Raw genomic sequence first — 21,733 nt, forward strand, 5'->3', positions numbered from 1 at the left:
ACCATGAATAGTATGCTTTACACACTTGTGTTACAATTTTCTTTTGTTCTAATGGACTTATTAAATAGTCTTGTTCATTTGTTCAGTTGTGTGCATGGATTTATATAAGCCAATCCAGAGGCCGATATGCATCCCAAATCTGCAGCAAGTGTCACTAAAAATTCCCAAACTTAAATTAAAACCTTCTCAATTAATGTTAATACAGTTAGAACGAATAAAGGGATCTCCCCACTTCGATGATTGTAAGCCTGAGAATGAAAAGCTGAGAATGCACTGGTAAAATACCTCTGAATTTAAGAACCCAGAGAAACCCCTGTATTTTCCCCCCAATTTGCCAACTCACTGAACGTAAGGAAGAGGTGGGTAGTCTAATGGTGGATGTGTTTGTCATAAGCATAGGTTCAACTCCTGTACAATTGCAAATCCCATGCTTGGTGTATAACTAACTTTGGAATAGAGCTTTATGGGAGCACACAGGTAATTCTGCTAAATTTACACTAGTTCCAGGTCTAGCAGATTGTAGGATGTAGCACATTATTGGATTTACACTAGTTTTGGGACCAGCAGATTAGGGGATTCATACTAGTCCAAAGACAAGCAGATTAGGGGATTCATACTAGTCCAAAGACAAGCAGATTAGGGGATTCAGACTAGTCTGAAGACTAGCAGATTAGGGGATTCATACTAGTCCAAAGACAAGCAGATTAGGGGATTCATACTAGTCCAAAGACAAGCAGATTAGGGGATTCATACTAGTCCAAAGACAAGCAGATTAAGGGATTCATACTAGTCTGAAGACTAGCAGATTAGGGGATTCAGACTAGTCTGAAGACAAGCAGATTAGGGGATTCATACTAGTCCAAAGACAAGCAGATTAGGGGATTCAGACTAGTCTGAAGACTAGCAGATTAGGGGATTCATACTAGTCCAAAGACAAGCAGATTAGGGGATTCATACTAGTCCAAAGACAAGCAGATTAGGGGATTCATACTAGTCCAAAGACAAGCAGATTAAGGGATTCATACTAGTCTGAAGACTAGCAGATTAGGGGATTCAGACTAGTCTGAAGACAAGCAGATTAGGGAATTCATACTAGTCTGAATACTAGCAGATTAGGGGATTCAGACTAGTCTGAAGACAAGCAGATTAAGGGATTCATACTAGTCTGAAGACTAGCAGATTAGGGGATTCAGACTAGTCTGAAGACAAGCAGATTAGGGATTTCATACTAGTCTGAAGACTAGCAGATTAGGGGATTCAGACTAGTCTGAAGACTAGCAGATTAGTAGATTCAGACTTGTCCAAAGACTAGCAGATTAGGGATTCAGACTAGTCCCAAGACTAGCAGATTAGTGGATTCAGACTAGTCCCAAGACTAGCAGATTTAGTCTTAGACTAGTTTAGACTAGTGAACTAACGTATGAGTGGTCTAGCAGAGTAGGGCACTGACATACAACAGTCAAATAAATTGAAGCAGAAAAACGACCCCATATAATTGTTCATGATTTTACGCATGCTTCAAACCTTTACTCCTGATAGTGGTATATTGAATGCTGTGTTATATTTTATGACTGCTTCAGTAAATTCATTGCTTAACAAGAAAACTCCCTATTATTATGATAGAGATATAGATAGTGAGCACTAGTGTCAGTTTGTCTGATGTTTAAGGTAAAGATTTTAGGCTTTTTGGGAGTTATCCTTATAAATCTCCAGATACAAATATTACGGGAGCAAGCCTCAAGCATACTGTTAAAACTGGTGTCAAACCAAACTCACTCACCTAATCCGTTGCTCAAGCTGCTCATAATATCAACAGACCCATGAAGATCTGGGGTAGGATAGATCTTCAGCAACCCATGCTTGCCGTAAAAGGCAACTATGCTTGTCGTAAGAGGCGACTAACAGAATCGAATGATCAGGCTTGCTGACTTAGTTTATGATGCATGTCACCGAATCCAAATTGCATGGATTGATGTTCACGCCATCAATCACTGTATTGTCTGGTCCAGACTCGATTATTTACAGACCGCCATCATATAGCTGGAATATTGCTGAGTGCGGCGTTAATCAACAAACAAACAAACATCATAATATCAACAAATGATTCGGTCTGCAACCATGGCAACTATAGCCACCAGTCCATAGCCTGAAGCTGGAAACATTATTTTCGTCTGGTAAGCTTTGCTAATAATTATGATAATAGTCCATATGTTGACTGAATTCTACTGAACAAAAGTATGAAATACATGTTTTGGCCATGGCAGACTGGTTTGTCTGGCCCAAACTGAATAACTCACGTACTGCCAGGATAGAGCTGGAATAGTGCAGACTGTAGCATGAAACAAGAAACAAGCAATGCCACACAGAACCACCCCTCATGCCTTCAATGCTTTGTCAGGCCTATCAAAGAAAGCCTTAACGTGCCGGAGAGCAAGGAGGGACAGTCGGCGGAGTGCCGCCTCGGGGACGAGTGCAGCGAGGGCAGCCTGGCCTCCAACAGCAGTGGCTTTGGGAGTCTACCGCGGAAAGAAAAGTCCAGTACAATTACCAGAGGTATATTTGTTGAAATCATCCAATCCTCACAACCCATGCAATCTTCCCAAACATACCCACACAACATACCCACCCATGCAACCTACCCAACATACTCACACAACATACCCACGCAACATACCCACACAACATACCCACTGAAGCAACCTACCCAACATACCCACACAACATACCCACACAACATACCCACCCATGCAACCTACCCAACATACCCACACAACATACCCACCCAAGCAACCTACCCAAACATACCCACCCAAGCAACCTACCCAAACATACCCACACAACGTACCCACGCAACATACCCACACAACATACCCACCCAAGCAACCTACCCAAACATTCCCACACAACATACCCACCCAAGCAACCTACCCAAACATACCCACACAACATACCCACGCAACATACCCACACAACATACCCACCCAAGCAACCTACCCAAACATTCCCACACAACATACCCACCCAAGCAACCTACCCAAACATACCCACACAACATACCCACGCAACATACCCACACAACATACCCACTGAAGCAACCTACCCAACATACCCACACAACATACCCACCCAAGCAACCTACCCAAACATACCCACACAACATACCCACCCAAGCAACCTACCCAAACATTCCCACCCAAGCAACCTACCCAAACATACCCACCCTAGTCATATTGATGTCTATCTTTTTAGTTATATTTTTTTAACCTTTACTCACAGTAGAATAACCCCAATTTATACGATCCCATTTACACCCACTAATATTGATGTCAGATGTTTGCAGGAACTTTTGTGAATACAATTTTGATAATGGAAGCTATGTGCACTATGTGTGAAACTTACTTCTGGTGTCCCCTGCCCGTGATATTGATGGAATATTGCTAAAAGCAGGATGAAAACTCACTCACTCACTCACTCACTCACTCACTCACTCACTCACTCACTCACGGTTGCATCCTCATAGTATCAATCACTGGATTGTCTGGTCCAGACTCAAATATTTCTTTATTTGGCCACCATCATTGCTGGAACAATTAAAATGTATTGTATTTGAATAAAGAACTGTACCAATGCATATGTGGCATGTGTGACATGACAGGTAATTCTTAACACAGAAATAATATATTTCCAGATCAATCCGACCCAGAATTTATTCGCGAGAAGGAGTTTGAGAAGGGCCACTCGCGGAGTTCTAGTTATGCAAGCCAGCATTCCCGGGGTTCAGGGTACGGCTCTCTCACGCACAGTAGGCAGTCGAGCGCCGGCAACGAGATCTCTAGCACTCACGTCAGGTGCGTAGTGTGCTTGTAGCGCTCTCTGTTGTCAGTCTGTGAGTGCTGGCACCCATACAACAAGGCTGATAAATTAGGAATAAGTGAAGTCATTTCATGAACAATCTTCTTGGGTACTGAGAAACAAATCAAAATATAACAGACATATTATTTTGGTTTTGGTGATAAAAACATATTTGTAAGTCGCCACATGTGTGATTTTTGTCAAGTTGGTGGCGTCAGCCTATTTTTTATGTTCCCAATCTTTTGATGGTGAACATGTTGGTCTGCATTTGGCAGGATATAAGAAATAATCCTTTTTAAAATATGCTACTCAAATTGTGCTTGGGATGATCAGGTATGTCATTATATTTAAATATAAACCTGACACATTATGACAATCAGTTTTGTGTGTCACGGAAAGATAAAAATATCCCAGAAGATAAAGATGTTCCACATTTCATATTACTGGTGTAAAAATATCCCTAGCATAATTTGAGCAGCATATAAAGATGTTCCACATTTCATATTTCTTGGGTAAAATATCCCTTTCATGATTTGGGCAGCATATAAAATGTTCCACATTTCATATTACTTGGGTAAAATATCCCTTTCATAATTTGAACAGCATATAAAGATGTTCCACATTTCATATTACTTGGGTAAAATATCCCTTTCATAATTTAAGCAGCATATAAAGATGTTCCACATTTCTTATTTCTTGGGTCAGCAAATCCATAAACCATTTTCAGTGTTCCCGTTTACCAGTAATTGCCAGTTTTTTATCGGTAAAATTAGGCTCGGACTGGTAATTCATGTGACTGCCAGTCCCTGTGGACCGGCAAATAAAGTACTTATAAATCTTTGTTGTTGAACAAAAAATCGGTGGTATTCATATAAGTACATTTTGAACAGCATCAGCTGGTCTGTTACCATCAGGGTTTCCCCTTGTCTCTTTCTAGGTTAAATATCCATTTGTAGCATCTCCGTCTCAAAATATTAAAAAACAAAGAGAAAATTGTGAGTGTGTGAATGACATATAGATCTAACTAAGTTAAAATTACTACAGAGTTTGACATCTTTGCACTAAACATGAAGTTGAAAGAATTAAAACCAAATAATTTTCATACGTTTTTTTATTTGTTGAAAAAATTAGGGGGACTGGTAATTTTTAGAGTTGCCTGTCCACAAGGACTGGCAGTTTCAAAAGCCAGCGGAAACACTCCCTTTTTCTTTAAAATATCACGTTACAGGAAAATTTAACTAGCTGCAATAAATTACACATCTGTATACACAAGTATATACTTAGTACTGACAGGCTTAGCAGATGATCAATTATTTTACCCTTTGACTTGTCAAATCTCCCTCAGCATTGTTGGGATGAAGAAGATGTCATCTAGGTTTCAGGACAGATGTGAAATTTGATAGTCCCATCCCATTGGTTAATATAACCAACAATGTCACAAGTGTATCAACCTTGTGTGACCTAGCTGAATGGGGGACACTTGGCATGGATTAGCCAATCAGCATGAAGCAAAAAGTAAAATCTTCAGTGAGATTTATGTGAAAATATTTTCGCCAATATCATGGGTAAAATACCACATTTGTAACTTTTAGGAAACAGAAATATTAGTAGGTTTGAGTTTTCCTTCGTAGAAAGTGGATTGGGGATCATAATGGCAGCTGAACCCGGACGGTACTTGAATTGTGACTGCAGGTTAACAGTAGTGTGGAACATTGGAGTGATAATTTATCAGCCTTGTTGCCTTAGTAACAGCAAGTAGATGCCTGTAGCCGATCACAGCAGTCTTGTGACAATTGCTCACATTTTCGTTTCATATTTTGTAGTCGGAGATTTCAAAATATGGATCTCTTTTGTCTAGAAATGTGACCATGTGAAGGATTTTATGATATGGCTAGTCTTAGATCTATGTATAAATATATAAAACATTTGACAATATCAGACAGAAATTTGATTTTTGTGTCAAATTAATTTGTATTTTTATGATATTTTTTACCTGATTACAGTTAGTAGCAATCACATACAATTTTTAACATGTTAAAACATTTAAGCTAATTTATGTTAATTTATTTATTTTTGTTTGGTATTTTTGTTCATGTTTTATATCTGTAACTCCAGTTGATTTATTTGAGTATGTTTAATTTTAATTAATCAGTAACCATGGTAATAGTTATGTCAAATGTGCTATATTCCTCTTCAGCCTGCCAACAATGCATCTTCCAGATACAGCGTCTACTCCGAAATTTCAGCGTTGTAACTTCCTGTAATTTTGTTTCTTTTGTTTTTTTACGGCAAATTCTTGCCATGCCTTGGCCTCTCCTGCACTGGTGATGGTTTTATTCTGCTTGTCAGTTATGTATGTGTATGCTGTGGAATCATACATCATGATCATCAGAATAATTCTACCAAAATCATTTGCATAACAATACTAAATTTTCATTTTCTTCAGTTTGATCTCAGTCATTAATGATATTCTTTCCATGTGAAGGTATGCTGCAGGTGAATACCCCCTAGAGATCTGATTTTAATGAGATGAGTCAATTCCTTGAATCGGCTATATATTACCAGAACCCAAGGCACAATATCTTGAAGTGGCGTATTTGAAGCTGTAGTGTCCGTGAAGACATCGTTGGATTTCAACTCTTCTGTTCTTCAGTGTTTCAGTGCACATGCTAGCACAAAAGTAGGGCCTGTGAGGGCCCAGGTATAGAGGTAGCACCCATAGGGATATTTGTGAAGAGATAGGGTTATGGCCCAAAAGAAGGGCCTGTGTGGGCCCAGGTGTAGAGGTAGCACCCATGGGGATATTTGTGAAGAGATAGGGTTATGGCCCAAAAGAAGGGCCTGTGAGGGCCCAGGTATAGAGGTAGCACCCATGGGGATATTTGTGAAGAGATAGGGTTATGGCCCAAAAGTAGGGCCAGTTAGGGCCCAGGTATAGAGGTAGCACCCATGGGGATATTTGTGAAGAGATAGGGTTATGGCCCAAAAGAAGGGCCTGTGAGGGCCCAGGTATAGAGGTAGCACCCATGGGGATATTTGTGAAGAGATAGGGTTATGGCCCAAAAGTAGGGCCAGTTAGGGCCCAGGTATAGAGGTAGCACCCATGGGGATATTTGTGAAGAGATAGGGTTATGGCCCAAAAGAAGGACCAGTTAGGGCCATGGTATAGAGGTAGCACCCATGGGGATATTTGTGAAGAGATAGGGTTATGGCCCAAAAGAAGGGCCTGTGTGGGCCCAGGTATAGAGGTAGCACCCATGGGGATATTTGTGAAGAGATAGGGTTATGGCCCAAAAGAAGGACCAGTTAGGGCCATGGTATAGTGGTAGCACCCATGGGGATATTTGTGAAGAGATAGGGTTATGGCACAAAAGTAGGGCCTGCGAGGGCCATGGTATAGCGGTAGCACCCATGGGGATATTTGTGAAGAGATAGGGTTATGGCCCAAAAGTAGGGCCTGTGAGGGCCCAGGTGTAGAGGTAGCAACCATGGGGATATTTGTGAAGAGATAGGGTTATGGCCCAAAAGTAGGGCCTGTGAGGGCCCAGGTATAGAGGTAGCACCCATGGGGATATTTGTGAAGAGATAGGGTTATGACCCAAAAGAAGGACCAGTTAGGGCCATGGTATAGCGGTAGCACCCATGGGGATATTTGTGAAGAGATAGGGTTATGGCCCAAAAGTAGGGCCTGTGTGGGCCCAGGTATAGAGGTAGCACCCATGGGGATATTTGTGAAGAGATAGGGTTATGGCCCAAAAGTAGGGCCTGTGAGGGCCCAGGTATAGAGGGAGCACCCATGGGGATATTTGTGAAGAGATAGGGTTATGGCCCAAAAGAAGGGCCTGTGTGGGCCCAGGTATAGAGGTAGCACCCATGGGGATATTTGTGAAGAGATAGGGTTATGGCCCAAAAGTAGGGCCAGTTAGGGTCATGGTATAGAGGTAGCACCCATAGGGATATTTGTGAAGAGATTGGGTTATGGCCCAAAAGAAGGGCCTGTGTGGGCCATGGTATAGAGGTAGCACCCATGGGGATATTTGTAAAGAGATAGGGTTATGGCCAAAAAGAAGGGCCTGTGTGGGCCATGGTATAGAGGTAGCACCCATGGGGATATTTGTGAAGAGATAGGGTTATGGCCCAAAAGTAGGGCCTGTGTGGGCCATGGTATAGAGGTAGCACCCATGGGGATATTTGTGAAGAGATAGGGTTATGACCCAAAAGAAGGGCCAGTTAGGGCCCAGGTATAGAGGTAGCACCCATGGGGATATTTGTGAAGAGATAGGGTTATGGCCCAAAAGAAGGGCCTGTGTGGGCCATGGTATAGAGGTAGCACCCATGGGGATATTTGTGAAGAGATAGGGTTATGGCCCAAAAGAAGGGCCAGTTAGGGCCATGGTATAGAGGTAGCACCCATGGGGATATTTGTGAAGAGATAGGGTTATGGCCCAAAAGAAGGGCCTGTGTGGGCCATGGTATAGAGGTAGCACCCATGGGGATATTTGTGAAGAGATAGGGTTATGGCCCAAAAGTAGGGCCTGTGTGGGCCCAGGTATAGAGGTAGCACCCATGGGGATATTTGTGAAGAGATAGGGTTATGGCCCAAAAGTAGGGCCTGTGTGGGCCCAGGTATAGAGGTAGCACCCATGGGGATATTTGTGAAGAGATAGGGTTATGGCCCAAAAGAAGGGCCTGTGTGGGCCCAGGTATAGAGGTAGCACCCATGGGGATATTTGTGAAGAGATAGGGTTATGGCCCAAAAGTAGGGCCTGTGTGGGCCCAGGTATAGAGGTAGCACCCATGGGGATATTTGTGAAGAGATAGGGTTATGGCCCAAAAGTAGGGCCTGTGTGGGCCCAGGTATAGAGGTAGCACCCATGGGGATATTTGTGAAGAGATAGGGTTATGGCCCAAAAGTAGGGCCTGTGTGGGCCCAGGTATAGAGGTAGCACCCATGGGGATATTTGTGAAGAGATAGGGTTATGGCCCAAAAGTAGGGCCTGTTGGCCCAGGTATAGAGGTAGCACCCATGGGGATATTTGTGAAGAGATAGGGTTATGGCCCAAAAGTAGGGCCTGTGTGGGCCCAGGTATAGAGGTAGCACCCATGGGGATATTTGTGAAGAGATAGGGTTATGGCCCAAAAGAAGGACCAGTTAGGGCCATGGTATAGAGGTAGCACCCATGGGGATATTTGTGAAGAGATAGGGTTATGACCCAAAAGAAGGACCAGTTAGGGCCATGGTATAGAGGTAGCACCCATGGGGATATTTGTGAAGAGATAGGGTTATGGCCCAAAAGAAGGGCCAGTTAGGGCCATGGTATAGAGGTAGCACCCATGGGGATATTTGTGAAGAGATAGGGTTATGACCCAAAAGAAGGACCTGTTAGGGCCATGGTATAGAGGTAGCACCCATGGGGATATTTGTGAAGAGATAGGGTTATGACCCAAAAGAAGGACCAGTTAGGGCCATGGTATAGAGGTAGCACCCATGGGGATATTTGTGAAGAGATAGGGTTATGGCCCAAAAGAAGGGCCAGTTAGGGCCATGGTATAGAGGTAGCACCCACAGGGATATATGTGAAGAGATAGGGTTATGGCCCAAAAGGGATATTTGTTATGAGATTGGATTATGACCCATAAGAAGGGTCATTAAGCATGGTAAGGGCCTCATGGATTATTTTTGTGATTTGATTGATATTAAATACAAATTGTAGGTTTGTGATTAGCAGCCAATTCATTTTTTATTGAATGTTTTCCAGCTTTGTCAGGAAATATGAAAATGATCTTTTCATGTCATTTCTACATACCAACCCAAAGTATCTTCTCCTTGCTTACGTGTTTTCATATATTCTCAAAACATATTCACCTTGTAGTCGCCAAGCCCAGTAACCCTCTCAACCAATAGCAGTAGTTGTTTAGCTGTTTCTATTTCCTTTGGAGCAAGAAATCATTAAGGATTTATTCGAACCCTCTAAAGCCACCATGTTCACTTCTGTAGACCATATAGTGACTTTAGATAGAAGTTTATTTCTGTAATAAGGCCATAGGCCATGTGACAAATCGTCATTACACTAACAGTGTTTTCTTAGCTAGTGCTTTTCTAAATTAAGCAGAACTCCCACAGAAGATATTCTTACCATTATACAAACGTAACTGATTTGACTTAAGCTTATTAGGGCAATTAGTGTAATAGAATAGAAACATGTTTTCCAAGAGAGGTAAAATATGGACAGATTAACAGAAAATGATAGTCATCATCAATTGCATTGAGGTTACCGGTACATGACATGTACCCAGTCACATGATTTCGAGCCTTGCCCCTAAACAATACGTAACCTAGCGCTTAATGACGTAATCAAGGTAGACACTTCAAGGCCCACTGACGACAAAGTGTCGCCTCTTGCTGCTGGAGTTGTGTTATGAATTAAGCTACACGAAAGATGTTCAAGAAGTAATGAAAACTTCCCCCAAGACTTGCTTTTCCACTCATGCACATTTTAATCAAACTTGATCTGATGATAATTTTGCATCAGAACCATCGTATGCACCGATGATGTATCAGCTGCTGTTTGTAAACTCACAGTCCCCGAACCATGTTATTTTCCCTTTCACCCAGCCTTTTCTGTAATGCAAAAGAAAGTCTAAATTTTCATCTCACCGGGGATCCTTTTCAATTTAAATCAGGTTATTTGTTTCTATCAAAAGTATATAATTTCAGAGACTAAGTGTTTATCTAGTAAACTTCCTGTCTGTTATGTCATGTGACTGACCATGTTGTGTATCTATTTTAACTTAACTGTAATGAAGGGGCTTGAAATCATGTGATGGTAACAAGATGGCACGTGATCGACTTGTCTCCCTTGGCGGGGCATTTTTGCTATAAAATTAACAAGACATGGTCATTTGACCATTCAAGTGTTAACAGAAATGAATGTTCTCCAAGGTAAGACGTAATTGCAGTGGAATTGTTATTAGACATGTAATCAGAAATACTTCTAAGGGTCTCGAAAACCGGTAACACAAGGATATAACCTTTTAGTTGCCATCTACCTTATGGCACAAGGGGTAGTCCACAAGGAAATGACACTAGCCCATGCTGAATTTTGCTTGTCTCAGACTAATTGACCTGCAAGTTTGGAGCAATGCAGATCTGACCTGGCTGTATCTTCCTAACGTCTTTCGGGGTGGTTGGGTAGCCTAGTGGTTAAAGCGTTCGCTCGTCATGCCAAAGACCTGGGTTCAATTCCCGACATGGGTACAATGTGTGAAGCCCCCGCCGTGATATTGCTGGAATATTGCTAAAAGCGGCGTAAAACCATACTCACTCACTCACTCCTAACGTCTTTCACTATGGTGCTGCATAACATCATTAAGAAACTCCTGACATCACGTGTGATGTTTCTGCACCTCTTTTGTGTGATGTGTTCACAACAATTAACAGTACACATACTTGCATAAATTAGTGACATTGGTTCAGAAATCTTAAATAATGCTGACTTTGCATAGGACACTGTGGAGAATGATGTGTTCCAAACTGATGCTGATGTCTAATAACTGTAGTCCTAGCTCCATCTGGGGGTGCGGGTGCAATTCACTTTGCAGAGTTGCTTCCCTTGTGCACGCAAGAAATCTAAAATCGTGGGTTTGAATCCCGGTTCGCCCTAATATGTTTCTAGGTTTGTCAGCACCATACCTGTGCTTGAGGGTTTCCCCAAGGTGGTAAACGTCTGAGACCTGCATCACTTCGGGCTTTCATCCCACAGTAAGCTGTTCATTAAACCCAACTCGCTCACTCATTCTAACTCCATCTGAATTAGTGCCAGCCCTTGATGAATTTACACAATATAGCTACACTAGAATACTTCTTGCTGTAAGGGGGCGGTCGAGTAGCCTACTGGTTAAAGCGTTCGCTCGTCACGCCGAAGACCCGGGTTCGATTCCTGACATGGGTACAATGTGTGAAGCCCATTTCTGGTGTCCCCTGCTGTGATATTGCTGGAATATTGCTAAAAGCGGCATTAAACCATACTCACTCACTCACTCTTGCTGTAAGGAGGGACTAGCCCAGAATTTTGTAGAAGAAAATAACCAAAACAACAATTATTCAAACATGTTAAATAGGGCATTGTGTTGTATTGATTGCTTGCTTACATCACACCCCTCCTAGTTAGACTTTCATTTTTCATTTCCTGAATAACTTTGTGCTTCATCCTAGACAAGGGTAGTACCAGTGTTTATAGCAATAGATATTACATGTAAGCTACTCAGCATTGAATAGTTTCATAGTACCGTCATAAAGATGGAACATTGCTGAGTGTGGCTTTAAACAATAAACGAACAAACATAGTAACTCACCTCAGGGTATCCATGGTAACATTAAAAATCTGTTGACAAGATGGTATTTGATGTTTGTAAAACATCGCTTTGGTATGGTAGTGGTATGGCTTTCACTTGTCAGTCAAGGCCTGGGTTTGATTCCCCACAAGGGTACAATGTGTGAAGCCAATTTGTGGTGTCCCCCACTGTGAAATTTGCTGAAATATTGCTGAAACCTCACTCACTGTATTGACAGATGTATCCTGATATAATATACTGGGACTGTAGGTTCGAATTCCAGATTCAACTGATAATGTTTCTGGATTTGTCAGCTCATGGGTTTCGCCAAGTGGTAAACATCTAGGACCTGCATCACTAAGGCGCCTTTGTTCACTGTGCAGAGTTGTGTCCCTTAGGCGTGCAAGGAACCTATGATCATGGTTTCAAGTTCCAGTTTACCCTAGGGGCACGGGTGGCCCAGTCATCTACGGCGCCGCGATTTGCTGTGCAGTGTTGCGTCCCTTGGGCACGCCAGAAACCTATGATTGTGGGTTCCAATTCCGGTTCGCCCCGATTATGTTTCTAGGTTTGTCAGCACCATACCCGTGCTCGTGGCTTTCACCGAAGTTGTAAATGTCTGATACCTGCATCACTTCGGGCTTTCCTCCCACATTAAGCTACCATGCCGTGATATAACTGTAATACTGTTAAAAGCGGCGTTAAACTCAACTCACTCACTCACACTCACTCCAGTTCACCCTGATTATGTTTCTAGGTCTGTCAGCACCATACCCATAGTGGTAAACATCCTAGTCCAACATCACTGCAGGCTTTCCTTTAACATCAAGCTGACACGCCGTGATACAACTGAAATACTGTTAAGTGGTGTTAAACACAACTCACTCACTCACAGGACTGACATGACATGGAGTTTTATGTAGGCCCAGAACTGGTACTGAGGGAAGTACACTGATTGCTGTCTTCTATGCTCCCATCATATGAAGGGGGTATACAGCTCATTGAAGATAAGGGCAGCCAAAACATCATCACGCCAATGCACTGACCTGTAACTTGTTCATACAAAAATATCTCAATCATCAGAATGCACGTGCATTGTGGGAGAAGATGATGCATGCTCAGTTTCCATGGCAACTGTTTAACATGATTTTTCATATGTCATGAAGTATACAAGACATGAATAACCTTATTAAAGGAATGCATTGCCAAGTTGGAGCATGACAATATTCGAGGGTTTACTTGGTATGGAGTAAAGTAATGTAAATAATGCACAGTAAAGTAAACAAATGGCAGGTCTGTTGTTACTGTGTTGCCGTATGTATGGAATGTGGCTTGTTTATTGGTGATGAGTCGTTGAGTCATTTTGAATTCATAATGAAGTACCCCTTGTAGCCTATGCTGCCAGTGACCAAATGGATCAGGGGGTCAGACTCGGTGACTTCGATGATTGTCATCGAACCCTGATGGCATGGCTCATAATATAAGTCACTGGATTGTCTGGACAAGTTCCATTATTTACAGACCGCTGTCATATAGCTTGAATATAATTATATCAAAGTTTTCAATGAATTGTTTCAAGATGGTACAATATCTTTGTTAGGCCAGGCGTTTTATGTTTTTCGGATTACGGACTGGCCGACTCTAATTTTTGAGAAAATGTAAAAAAAATATATCAGATTTCCATATCTTTTCCCCCCGCCGATAGCCACGTAGTCAGTTATTTTATTTGTTATCATCACCTTTTGATAAAAAACATATGAATTTACCGTTGTAAACTAGAAAAGAGATACATAATCAAAGCCAAACATGAATAGCCTCCCTTGACAATTGTCCGTGTTGTAAGTGGTAGAATGTTTATTGTTACAAGGGGCTTTATCGTCACAGATCTTTTGAGCACAGAATATGTTCATAAAGTAGGCCAGAGGCATTCTGCATTAAAAAAAATGCATCTGGCTTCTTTTTTTTCTTTTTTTTCTTTTCCTTCCTCCAACCCTGGACTGAAAAATCCTTAATCTTAAAAATAAAAAAAAGCCTGGCCTTTATAACTTTTTTTTGACATATATGTGTTCATTGATGAAGGAATAGCTTGAATTATTGCAGTCATAAATTTGATCTGTACAGCTGACAAAAGCTGTGGGGATTATATTGAGTGAGTTAATAGGGAAATAAATTACTATAGAAGAAAACACAGTACCTAACACAGTCCTCAGTGGTAATGAACTTGACTGTAAACTGTACGAAACGAGGAAAACATTTACACAGAATTACCTGGGTTGTGTACATTAATCTTTGTTAATACTCGGTGTGATTAGGACATAGTGGTGATTGATTACTACTATATTGTGACTGAGTTGGGCATATCCGACTATGTGTATGATTGTGATGTTTGACTGTTTCAGAACTCCGAGCACGGGGTCATCGCTAGAGTGGAAAGCGGAGCGGCGGAGAGTGAGTCAGCATGTAATACCACTTTCTTCTCTCTCTGCGCTACTTACACCTGGAATGGGTTAGGGGTCACCATCGGGTGGGGTCATGGTTCGGGGTCACCATTGGGTGGGGTCATGGTATTGGGGGTCAACATCGGTTTGGGTTATGGTATCGGGGGGTCGCAGTGGGATGGGATCATGATATAGGCGGTCACAATGGGGTGGGGCCATGATATTGGGGGGTCGCAGTGGGATGGGATCTTGATAAAGGGGGTTGCAATGGGGTGGGGTCATGATATTGGGGTCACAGTGGGATGGGATCTTGATATGGGGGTCATGATATTGGGGGGTTGCAGTGGGATGGGATCATGATATAGGCGGTCGCACTGGGGTTGGGTCATGATATAGGGGGTCATGGTATCAGGGGGTCGCAGTGGGATGGGATCATGATATAGGCGGTCACAATGGGGTGGGGTCATATTGGGGTCACAATGGGGTTGGGTCATAATATAGGGGGTCATGATATTGGGGGGTCGCAGTGGGATGGGATCATGATATAGGCGGTCGCAATGGGGTTGGGTCATGATATAGGGGGTCATGGTATCGGGGGGTGGGATGGGATCATGATATAGGCGGTCACAATGGGGTGGGGTCATATTGGGGGTCACAATGGGGTTGGGTCATGATATAGGGGGTCATGATATTGGGGGGTCGCAGTGGGATGGGATCATGATATAGGCGGTCGCAATTGGGTTGGGTCATGATATAGGGGGTCATGGTATCGGGGGGTCGCAGTGGGATGGGATCATGATATAGGCGGTCACAATGGGGTGGGGTCATATTGGGGGTCACAATGGGGTTGGTCATAATATAGGGGGTCATGATATTGGGGGGTCGCAGTGGGATGGGATCTTGATATAGGCGGTCACAATGGGGTGGGGTCATGATATAGGGGGTCATGATATTGGGGGGTCGCAGTGGGATGGATCAAGATATAGGCGGTCACAATGGGGTGGGGTCATGATATTGGGGGTCGCAATGGAGTTGGGTCATGATATAGGGGGTCATGATATTGGGGGGTTGCAGTGGGATTGGATCTTGATATAGGCGGTCACAATGGGATTGGGTCATGATATAGGGGGTCATGGTATCGGGGGGTCGCAGTGGGATGGGATCAACATATAGGCGGTCACAATGGGGTGGGGTCATGATATTGGGGGGTCGCAGTGGGATGGGATCATGATATTGGGGGTCATAAAAGGGTTGGGTCATGATATAGGGGGTCATGGTATTGGGGGGTCACAATGGGATGGGGGTCACAATGGGGTGGATCATGATAGTGGGGGTCACAGTCAGGGTGGGGAGTTATGACATGGAAAGTCAGCAAGGGGATGGGGGTTATGGGATGTGACCTTCAGGGTCCTCGCCCCCTGGTGGAGGTATAATACTTTGCTTCTCGGTGTTGTTGATCATGGGTGTCTCTATTTATTGTTCTGCTTAATCTGATGTGACACTCTCTCTATATGTATATAGCACTCTTTTTTCTATGTAACCATGGTAACAGGCCATATATATATCACAGTAAAAATGGTCAGTAGTTAACATGAGCGTGTTGCACTGAGACCAGTAAAACAGAAGACTAGTATATGGCGGCCATTTGGCCAAGCAATACATCTATTGAAATAAAGGTCACCAGTACGCAATAATTGTCAAATGTTACTAATAAAGTATTAAATGTTACTATGAACGCAGCAAGAGTCAAATGTTATTAAAAAAGTTTTAAATGGTACTAATAACAGTCATTATTTGCAAATGAATGATTAAACTCGATTGTGTGCCATCGTAATCCAAACGTGGATTGCTGCTCCAATATCAATCCCTGGATTGTCTGGTCCAGATTTGATTATTTAATGGCCTCTGTTGTACAGCTGGAATATTGCTGAGGAGTGAAACAACAAACAAACAAACAAACAAACCCATTATTCATATGCAAATTTTGATGTTTAATTTAACTTTTAACTATTAATTCTTTATTTGTAACATTTGACTATTATTGCTTACTATTGACCTTTAGTTAAATTCATGTATTTTTTGTATACCAGTAATCCTAGAAAATGCTGCCTTACTAATTGGTATTGGGACTATTCTAGACTACCTTAGTTTTGCAGCTATAGGTAACCAAATTGTTTCTGATGGCCACAGTGCAGTGTCCTATGGCCTCATATAGTAATATTAACCCTATATCACCCTATTATTTTGGCTTTGTTGTAGCTACCTATACTCAATGTTAAAGGGCCATGTATAGCCTCCGCATCACCGTAACTTGCAGCCCTCATGATGTGGTGCTCCCACTTTCGACCACTGATACTGACTTGAATATGTGCTAATTGCTTCAAAGTTTCCATATTGCTGATTCCCTAACACTTGCTAAACAAGTCTTAAGTTTGCAGATCAAGATAATATGTCACTCTTATTTATATGGTCAGTTCTGAAGAAAAGGAAATGTTTACTTCATATGTTTTCTGTCAGATGACTTGTTAACATTTCTGCACCAGTTTAGCTCTGGAGTATATGTTTGTTGAGTGCTTCATATACGCAGCTACATTACGTTATTTTTACACTCTTTTGTCTCATAGAAGATGTTTTTCACTGTTTCTTTAAAGCACAATCTTTTCTTTTTTGAATTTAGTGTATTATTTTCATGCATTAGTTACAAAGCTGTAAATGATGCATTTACTTTTTCATGCCATTTGGTCAAAGTATTTAGATCATTATTATTATCAATTTATCTACTGATTTGCAAATGTATTGAGGGCTCTATAATTCTAAACAAGCAAATATCCAAATGTTTCTACCATATGTTTAGATTGTGACTTAGTTACAGATTAGAAAGTATGTAATGAATTATTGATTCTTTCCAATTCAGGGGCACGGGTTGCCCAGTTGTCTAAGGCGCAGCAAACCTGTGATTGTGGGTTTGAATCCAGGTTCGACCCGATTATGTTTCTAGGTTTGTCAGCACCATACCCATGCTCGTGGGTTTCACCGAAGTGGTAAACGTCTGAGACCTGCATCACTTCGGGCTTTCCTCCAAACATTAAGCTGACACACCGTGATATAACTGTAATACTGTTAAAAGCGGCGTTAAACCCAACTCACTCACTCACTCTTTACAGTTAAAAAGATAAAACTTCTAGATTCAGAGTCAATATTAGGGTTATAAATGTCTTGAGTGACACCGCCTCTGTGATCTTGTAGTAGAGCGGAAGGTATGGGGTTCTATCCCTGGCCGCGTCATGCAAACATAGGTTTAAAGATGGTACTTGTTGTTACCCTGCCTGGCATGGTAATCCAGTAATCTAGTCACAACATTAAACTCCATTTGTGTTAAGCTATAAATGTCACATCAGAATAAAGGTAAAAAATGTTTTTTTGAAAATCTGTTGTCATCAAACAGTATCTAAGTCTCATCTCTGATTGGTCCGTACAGAAACTAGAGGACTCTGGGAAGGAGCTGCGGGTGGACCAGACGCGTGTGAATGCCGAGGCTCTGGTGGATGAACTTCTCGAGGGGACAGATCTCGGACCGGTGGAAAAGGATGAAGAATGTAGGATATCCAGGCAGTTTTTGTTTCGTTACGTAAGAGATCCACGCCAGCAGCAGGGCATAATTTCCGAATTAGAATTGGTACCCAGCAACCTTTGCTTGTTGTAAGAGGCAGCTGAGTTAAGTGTGAAGTCAAGCCCGGTGACTTGGTTGATGCATGTCATCGTATACATCGTATGTAGATCGATGCTCATGATATCAATCACTGGATTGTCTGGTCCAGACTCGTGGCTGTCATATAGCTGGAATATTGATGGGTGAGGTGTAGCAAACTCACTTTGTACACACTTCGTGTTTGAGTACTGATTTGGTAAACCTTTAACGCTAGCAGTGTGTGAAATGTTGTTCTGGTGGTATTATGATATTGCTGAAATGATGGTAAAAACGGTGTACAGCCCTACTCACTCACTTATGAAGGTGCACCATGAAGGGGTACCCAGTTGTCTAAGGCCTACAATTCACTGTGCAGAGTTGCTTCCCTCATTTGTACCGGAGACTTATCATGGTGGATTCAAATCCGAGATTCTCCCTCATTACCTCTCACAATCTCATTAAAATCAGATCTTAGTTCTCACTACCGCTAAACAAAGATCTGAGGACATCCCATTTGGGGTCACGTCAGAACGACCTTTCATCTGTCTAATCATAGTGTCACTTACCAGATCATGAAAGTGACAGTCGGAATGGGATAGCTCATCATGCAGCCTCGAAAACTTTAAAACTGGGTATTCCGAACCATAGTTACGGGCTTAACGACTGAATCTATACAATCTAGACCATATATTATCCATTCGAGAATGGCCTTTTGTTCAGGTTTCAAATTTTTAAGCGAGAATTTGTCAAAATATGTTTCGAAGTGTAGTCGGTCAGATTTCGCGAAAAGTCGGTCTGACGTGACCCGTAATGGGATGTCCTCAGTTCTTTGTTTAGCGGCAGCGAGAACTAAGATCTGATTTTAATGAGATTGTACGTCTCAAGGTTTGTCAGCATCATGCATGTGAAGTTCATTGATGCGGTAAGCGTCTAGGACCTGCATCACTACTGTTCAGAGCAGATGTAGCCCAAACTCAACCCCTTGTTTTTCCCACTTTCAGCTTCACAAGGTCTTCAGCTGATAGTTGGGAAAGATGGAACCACTGCCCTCTGGTGACAAAACTCCCAATGTGAATTGTCTCCCTTCTCGCCAGATTGGTAACTTCATGCATTGACCTTCAAGCAACGATATCGCTGCCATTGTGAAGACCTCATCCCCATCCAGATGGCATTTTAACACTTCAGACTTTGTATATACCGGGGAACAAGCTAGGAAGATGGCATTTTACAATGTGGATATTTTTTACAACTGTCTTATTTTATAACTGAAATCCATCTCTGTATGAGGGTGTTCTGTGATGTTTTCATGTCAGCATATGTTCTCTCATTGTGGATACTTCAATACCCATGGATGCCGAAATGCAGGGTAGTAGAGATGTGGGTCTAGTTCAAGTCGAGCGTTGAAATAGAGACTTGTGTAACTGTAGCCCATTGAAGTCAAACAAGCTCTTTGTACACTGAATTTTGTGAGAACCGTTGCCTGATATTGACACCAACATTAGAAATTGGCACTAGTCTTATTGTCCTTGCCAAAGTGCCCAATAGTTAAGGTATCATAAGGACTAGTAGAAATTTGCCATTTTTAAGGGTTTTGCTTTATGTTAACATAATAAGGACTTGGGGACTAAAACTGTTAGTTTCTAATGCTGTTGACACAGTTCATGGCTGCATGGCTGTAGTGCATGTTTCATGAGAAATATTGCCGTTGTTATCTGAGCTCTCATAGGTCAGAGCACTGGTTTTCCTATCATTGGAGCCAGATCATGACTTGATTAATGGTTAAAAATAGCAACTACAGTTCAAAGCGGCCATTGTTTTTAAAGGTGATGGAGGAACGTATGTATGCAGAACCGTGAAGTGTTGACAATGTTTATATCTGTTACTGTCTGCTGCATATGCTAGCGCCGATGGTCTCTGATCCGTTAGTTCGCCATGTTCCATATTCAGTTTGATTTTTTGAACAGTAACATTGAAATGTGATTGAGAAAATAATTTTTTCTCCAACGGTATACTTTGTCAGACAACATCGAGGCGTTTCAGATGTCCAACCCGGCCTACTTCAAATAAGTAGTTGAATTAAAGTTAAATTTCCCAACTTGGAATTAAATATAATTCAGGTTAGCATAATTATGACTAGTGCTATATCTTTTAAGTGTGACTTGTATGCTGATAAAGAGGAAGATACTTTTCATTATTGGATTCAATGCATTGCTAAAATTTAAGAAAATAATAGCTTAAAAATATCTCAAACTAACAATGCCTTTTCCCTTTTGCCTGACACGGGCAGTTGATTGAAATCCTAGATTAATCTCTTGATGAGTCAAACCTCATTAGATCTAACCCTTAAACTCCTTATATAGAACAATGTCATTATTTCATCCGGGAGCAATCTCAATAATATGGTGTAGTAATGACACTCTACTGGCTTGGCTCACCCGTGATGTAAAACATATGGAAAAAAAATTCTTTTAGAATTTCAGGAACGGAATATTTTTTAAAAACCATCTCAACCCCTTAGCCTAAAATAAGGTGTGTGTCAGCCACCGAGGCCTGACCCAGATACAGTTTCAGAGCATGGCACTAATGTGGTCAGGGGCCACGGGTGCCCAAGTTGTCTAAGGCACTGCGATTCATTGTGCAGAGTTGCGTCCCTTGTGCACGCCAGAACCCCATGATTGTTGGTTCGAATCCTGGTTCGCCCCGATCATGTTTCTAGGTTTGTCAGCACCATACCCATGCTCGTTGGTTTCACCGAAGTGGTAAATGTCTGAGACCTGCATCACTTCGGGCTTTCGTCCCACATTAAGCTGACACGCCGTGATGTAACTGGAATACCATTCAAAGCGGCGTTAAACCCAACTCACTCACTCACACTAATGTGGTCAAGTATGTAAGACTCCAATGTTACAGAGTCCAACAAGTATGTATGGGGCAGACAGTTTCAAGTTGGATGACATTTTGTTCGTGTAACTTAGCTTGTGTCATTTGCTATGTCAGTGTGTTATGTTTCTCAGCAATATGTCACATACTGTGAAAAGATCGCAAGAATATGCTTTTTCACAAAAGATTTTTCATGTCGTTTACATTAACTCTTAAGTTGACTACTGAACTGCTGTCGAGATATAGCACCAAAGAGTGATGACTGTGATATGGGTGTGTATTCACTGTTTCCGATACAGCAATCACCATAACAACAATAGTTGCCATTAAACACTAACAGAACAAGTCTTCTCATATTCCCTATTAACTGACACTGTGACTGTGTTAACAGTATATTTCCTGAAGTGCCTGAGACTGTTGACTGGTAAGAAATGGCATTATCACGGAGCTTTAGATAGCACTTTGGTTTTATAGCAGTGATGGTAGTGTTCTACTTTGTCAACATTGTTCTACTTTATGTTCTACTGTACAACAGTGTTCT

At 41.9% G+C, this 21,733-nt stretch overlaps 1 protein-coding gene across 8 annotated transcripts in view; it reads left to right on the plus strand.

The window, feature by feature from the left end:
• Positions 1-21,044, plus strand: part of LOC124144829 (protein FAM102A-like) — a 70,420-nt gene extending 49,376 nt beyond the window's left edge. Inside the window, exons 4-9 of one of the 8 annotated variants that reach the window (XM_046514417.2) lie at positions 2,399-2,553; positions 3,689-3,848; positions 6,050-6,112; positions 14,586-14,646; positions 18,103-18,220; positions 19,314-21,044. In XM_046514417.2, coding sequence (XP_046370373.1) covers positions 2,399-2,553; positions 3,689-3,848; positions 6,050-6,112; positions 14,586-14,646; positions 18,103-18,220; positions 19,314-19,369 — 613 coding nt within the window. In that variant the 3' untranslated portion in view covers positions 19,370-21,044. The remainder of the gene's footprint in view (positions 1-2,398; positions 2,554-3,688; positions 3,849-6,049; positions 6,113-14,585; positions 14,647-18,102; positions 18,221-19,313) is intronic. The other 7 variants (XM_046514418.2, XM_046514420.2, XM_046514422.2 and 4 more) reach the window with 7 other exon arrangements.
• The last annotated feature ends 689 nt before the right edge of the window (positions 21,045-21,733 follow it).

The sequence above is a fragment of the Haliotis rufescens genome, unplaced genomic scaffold (genome assembly GCF_023055435.1).
Source record: "Haliotis rufescens isolate VD_foot unplaced genomic scaffold, xgHalRufe1.0.p SCAF_8, whole genome shotgun sequence".
NCBI classification, from domain to species: domain Eukaryota; kingdom Metazoa; phylum Mollusca; class Gastropoda; order Lepetellida; family Haliotidae; genus Haliotis; species Haliotis rufescens.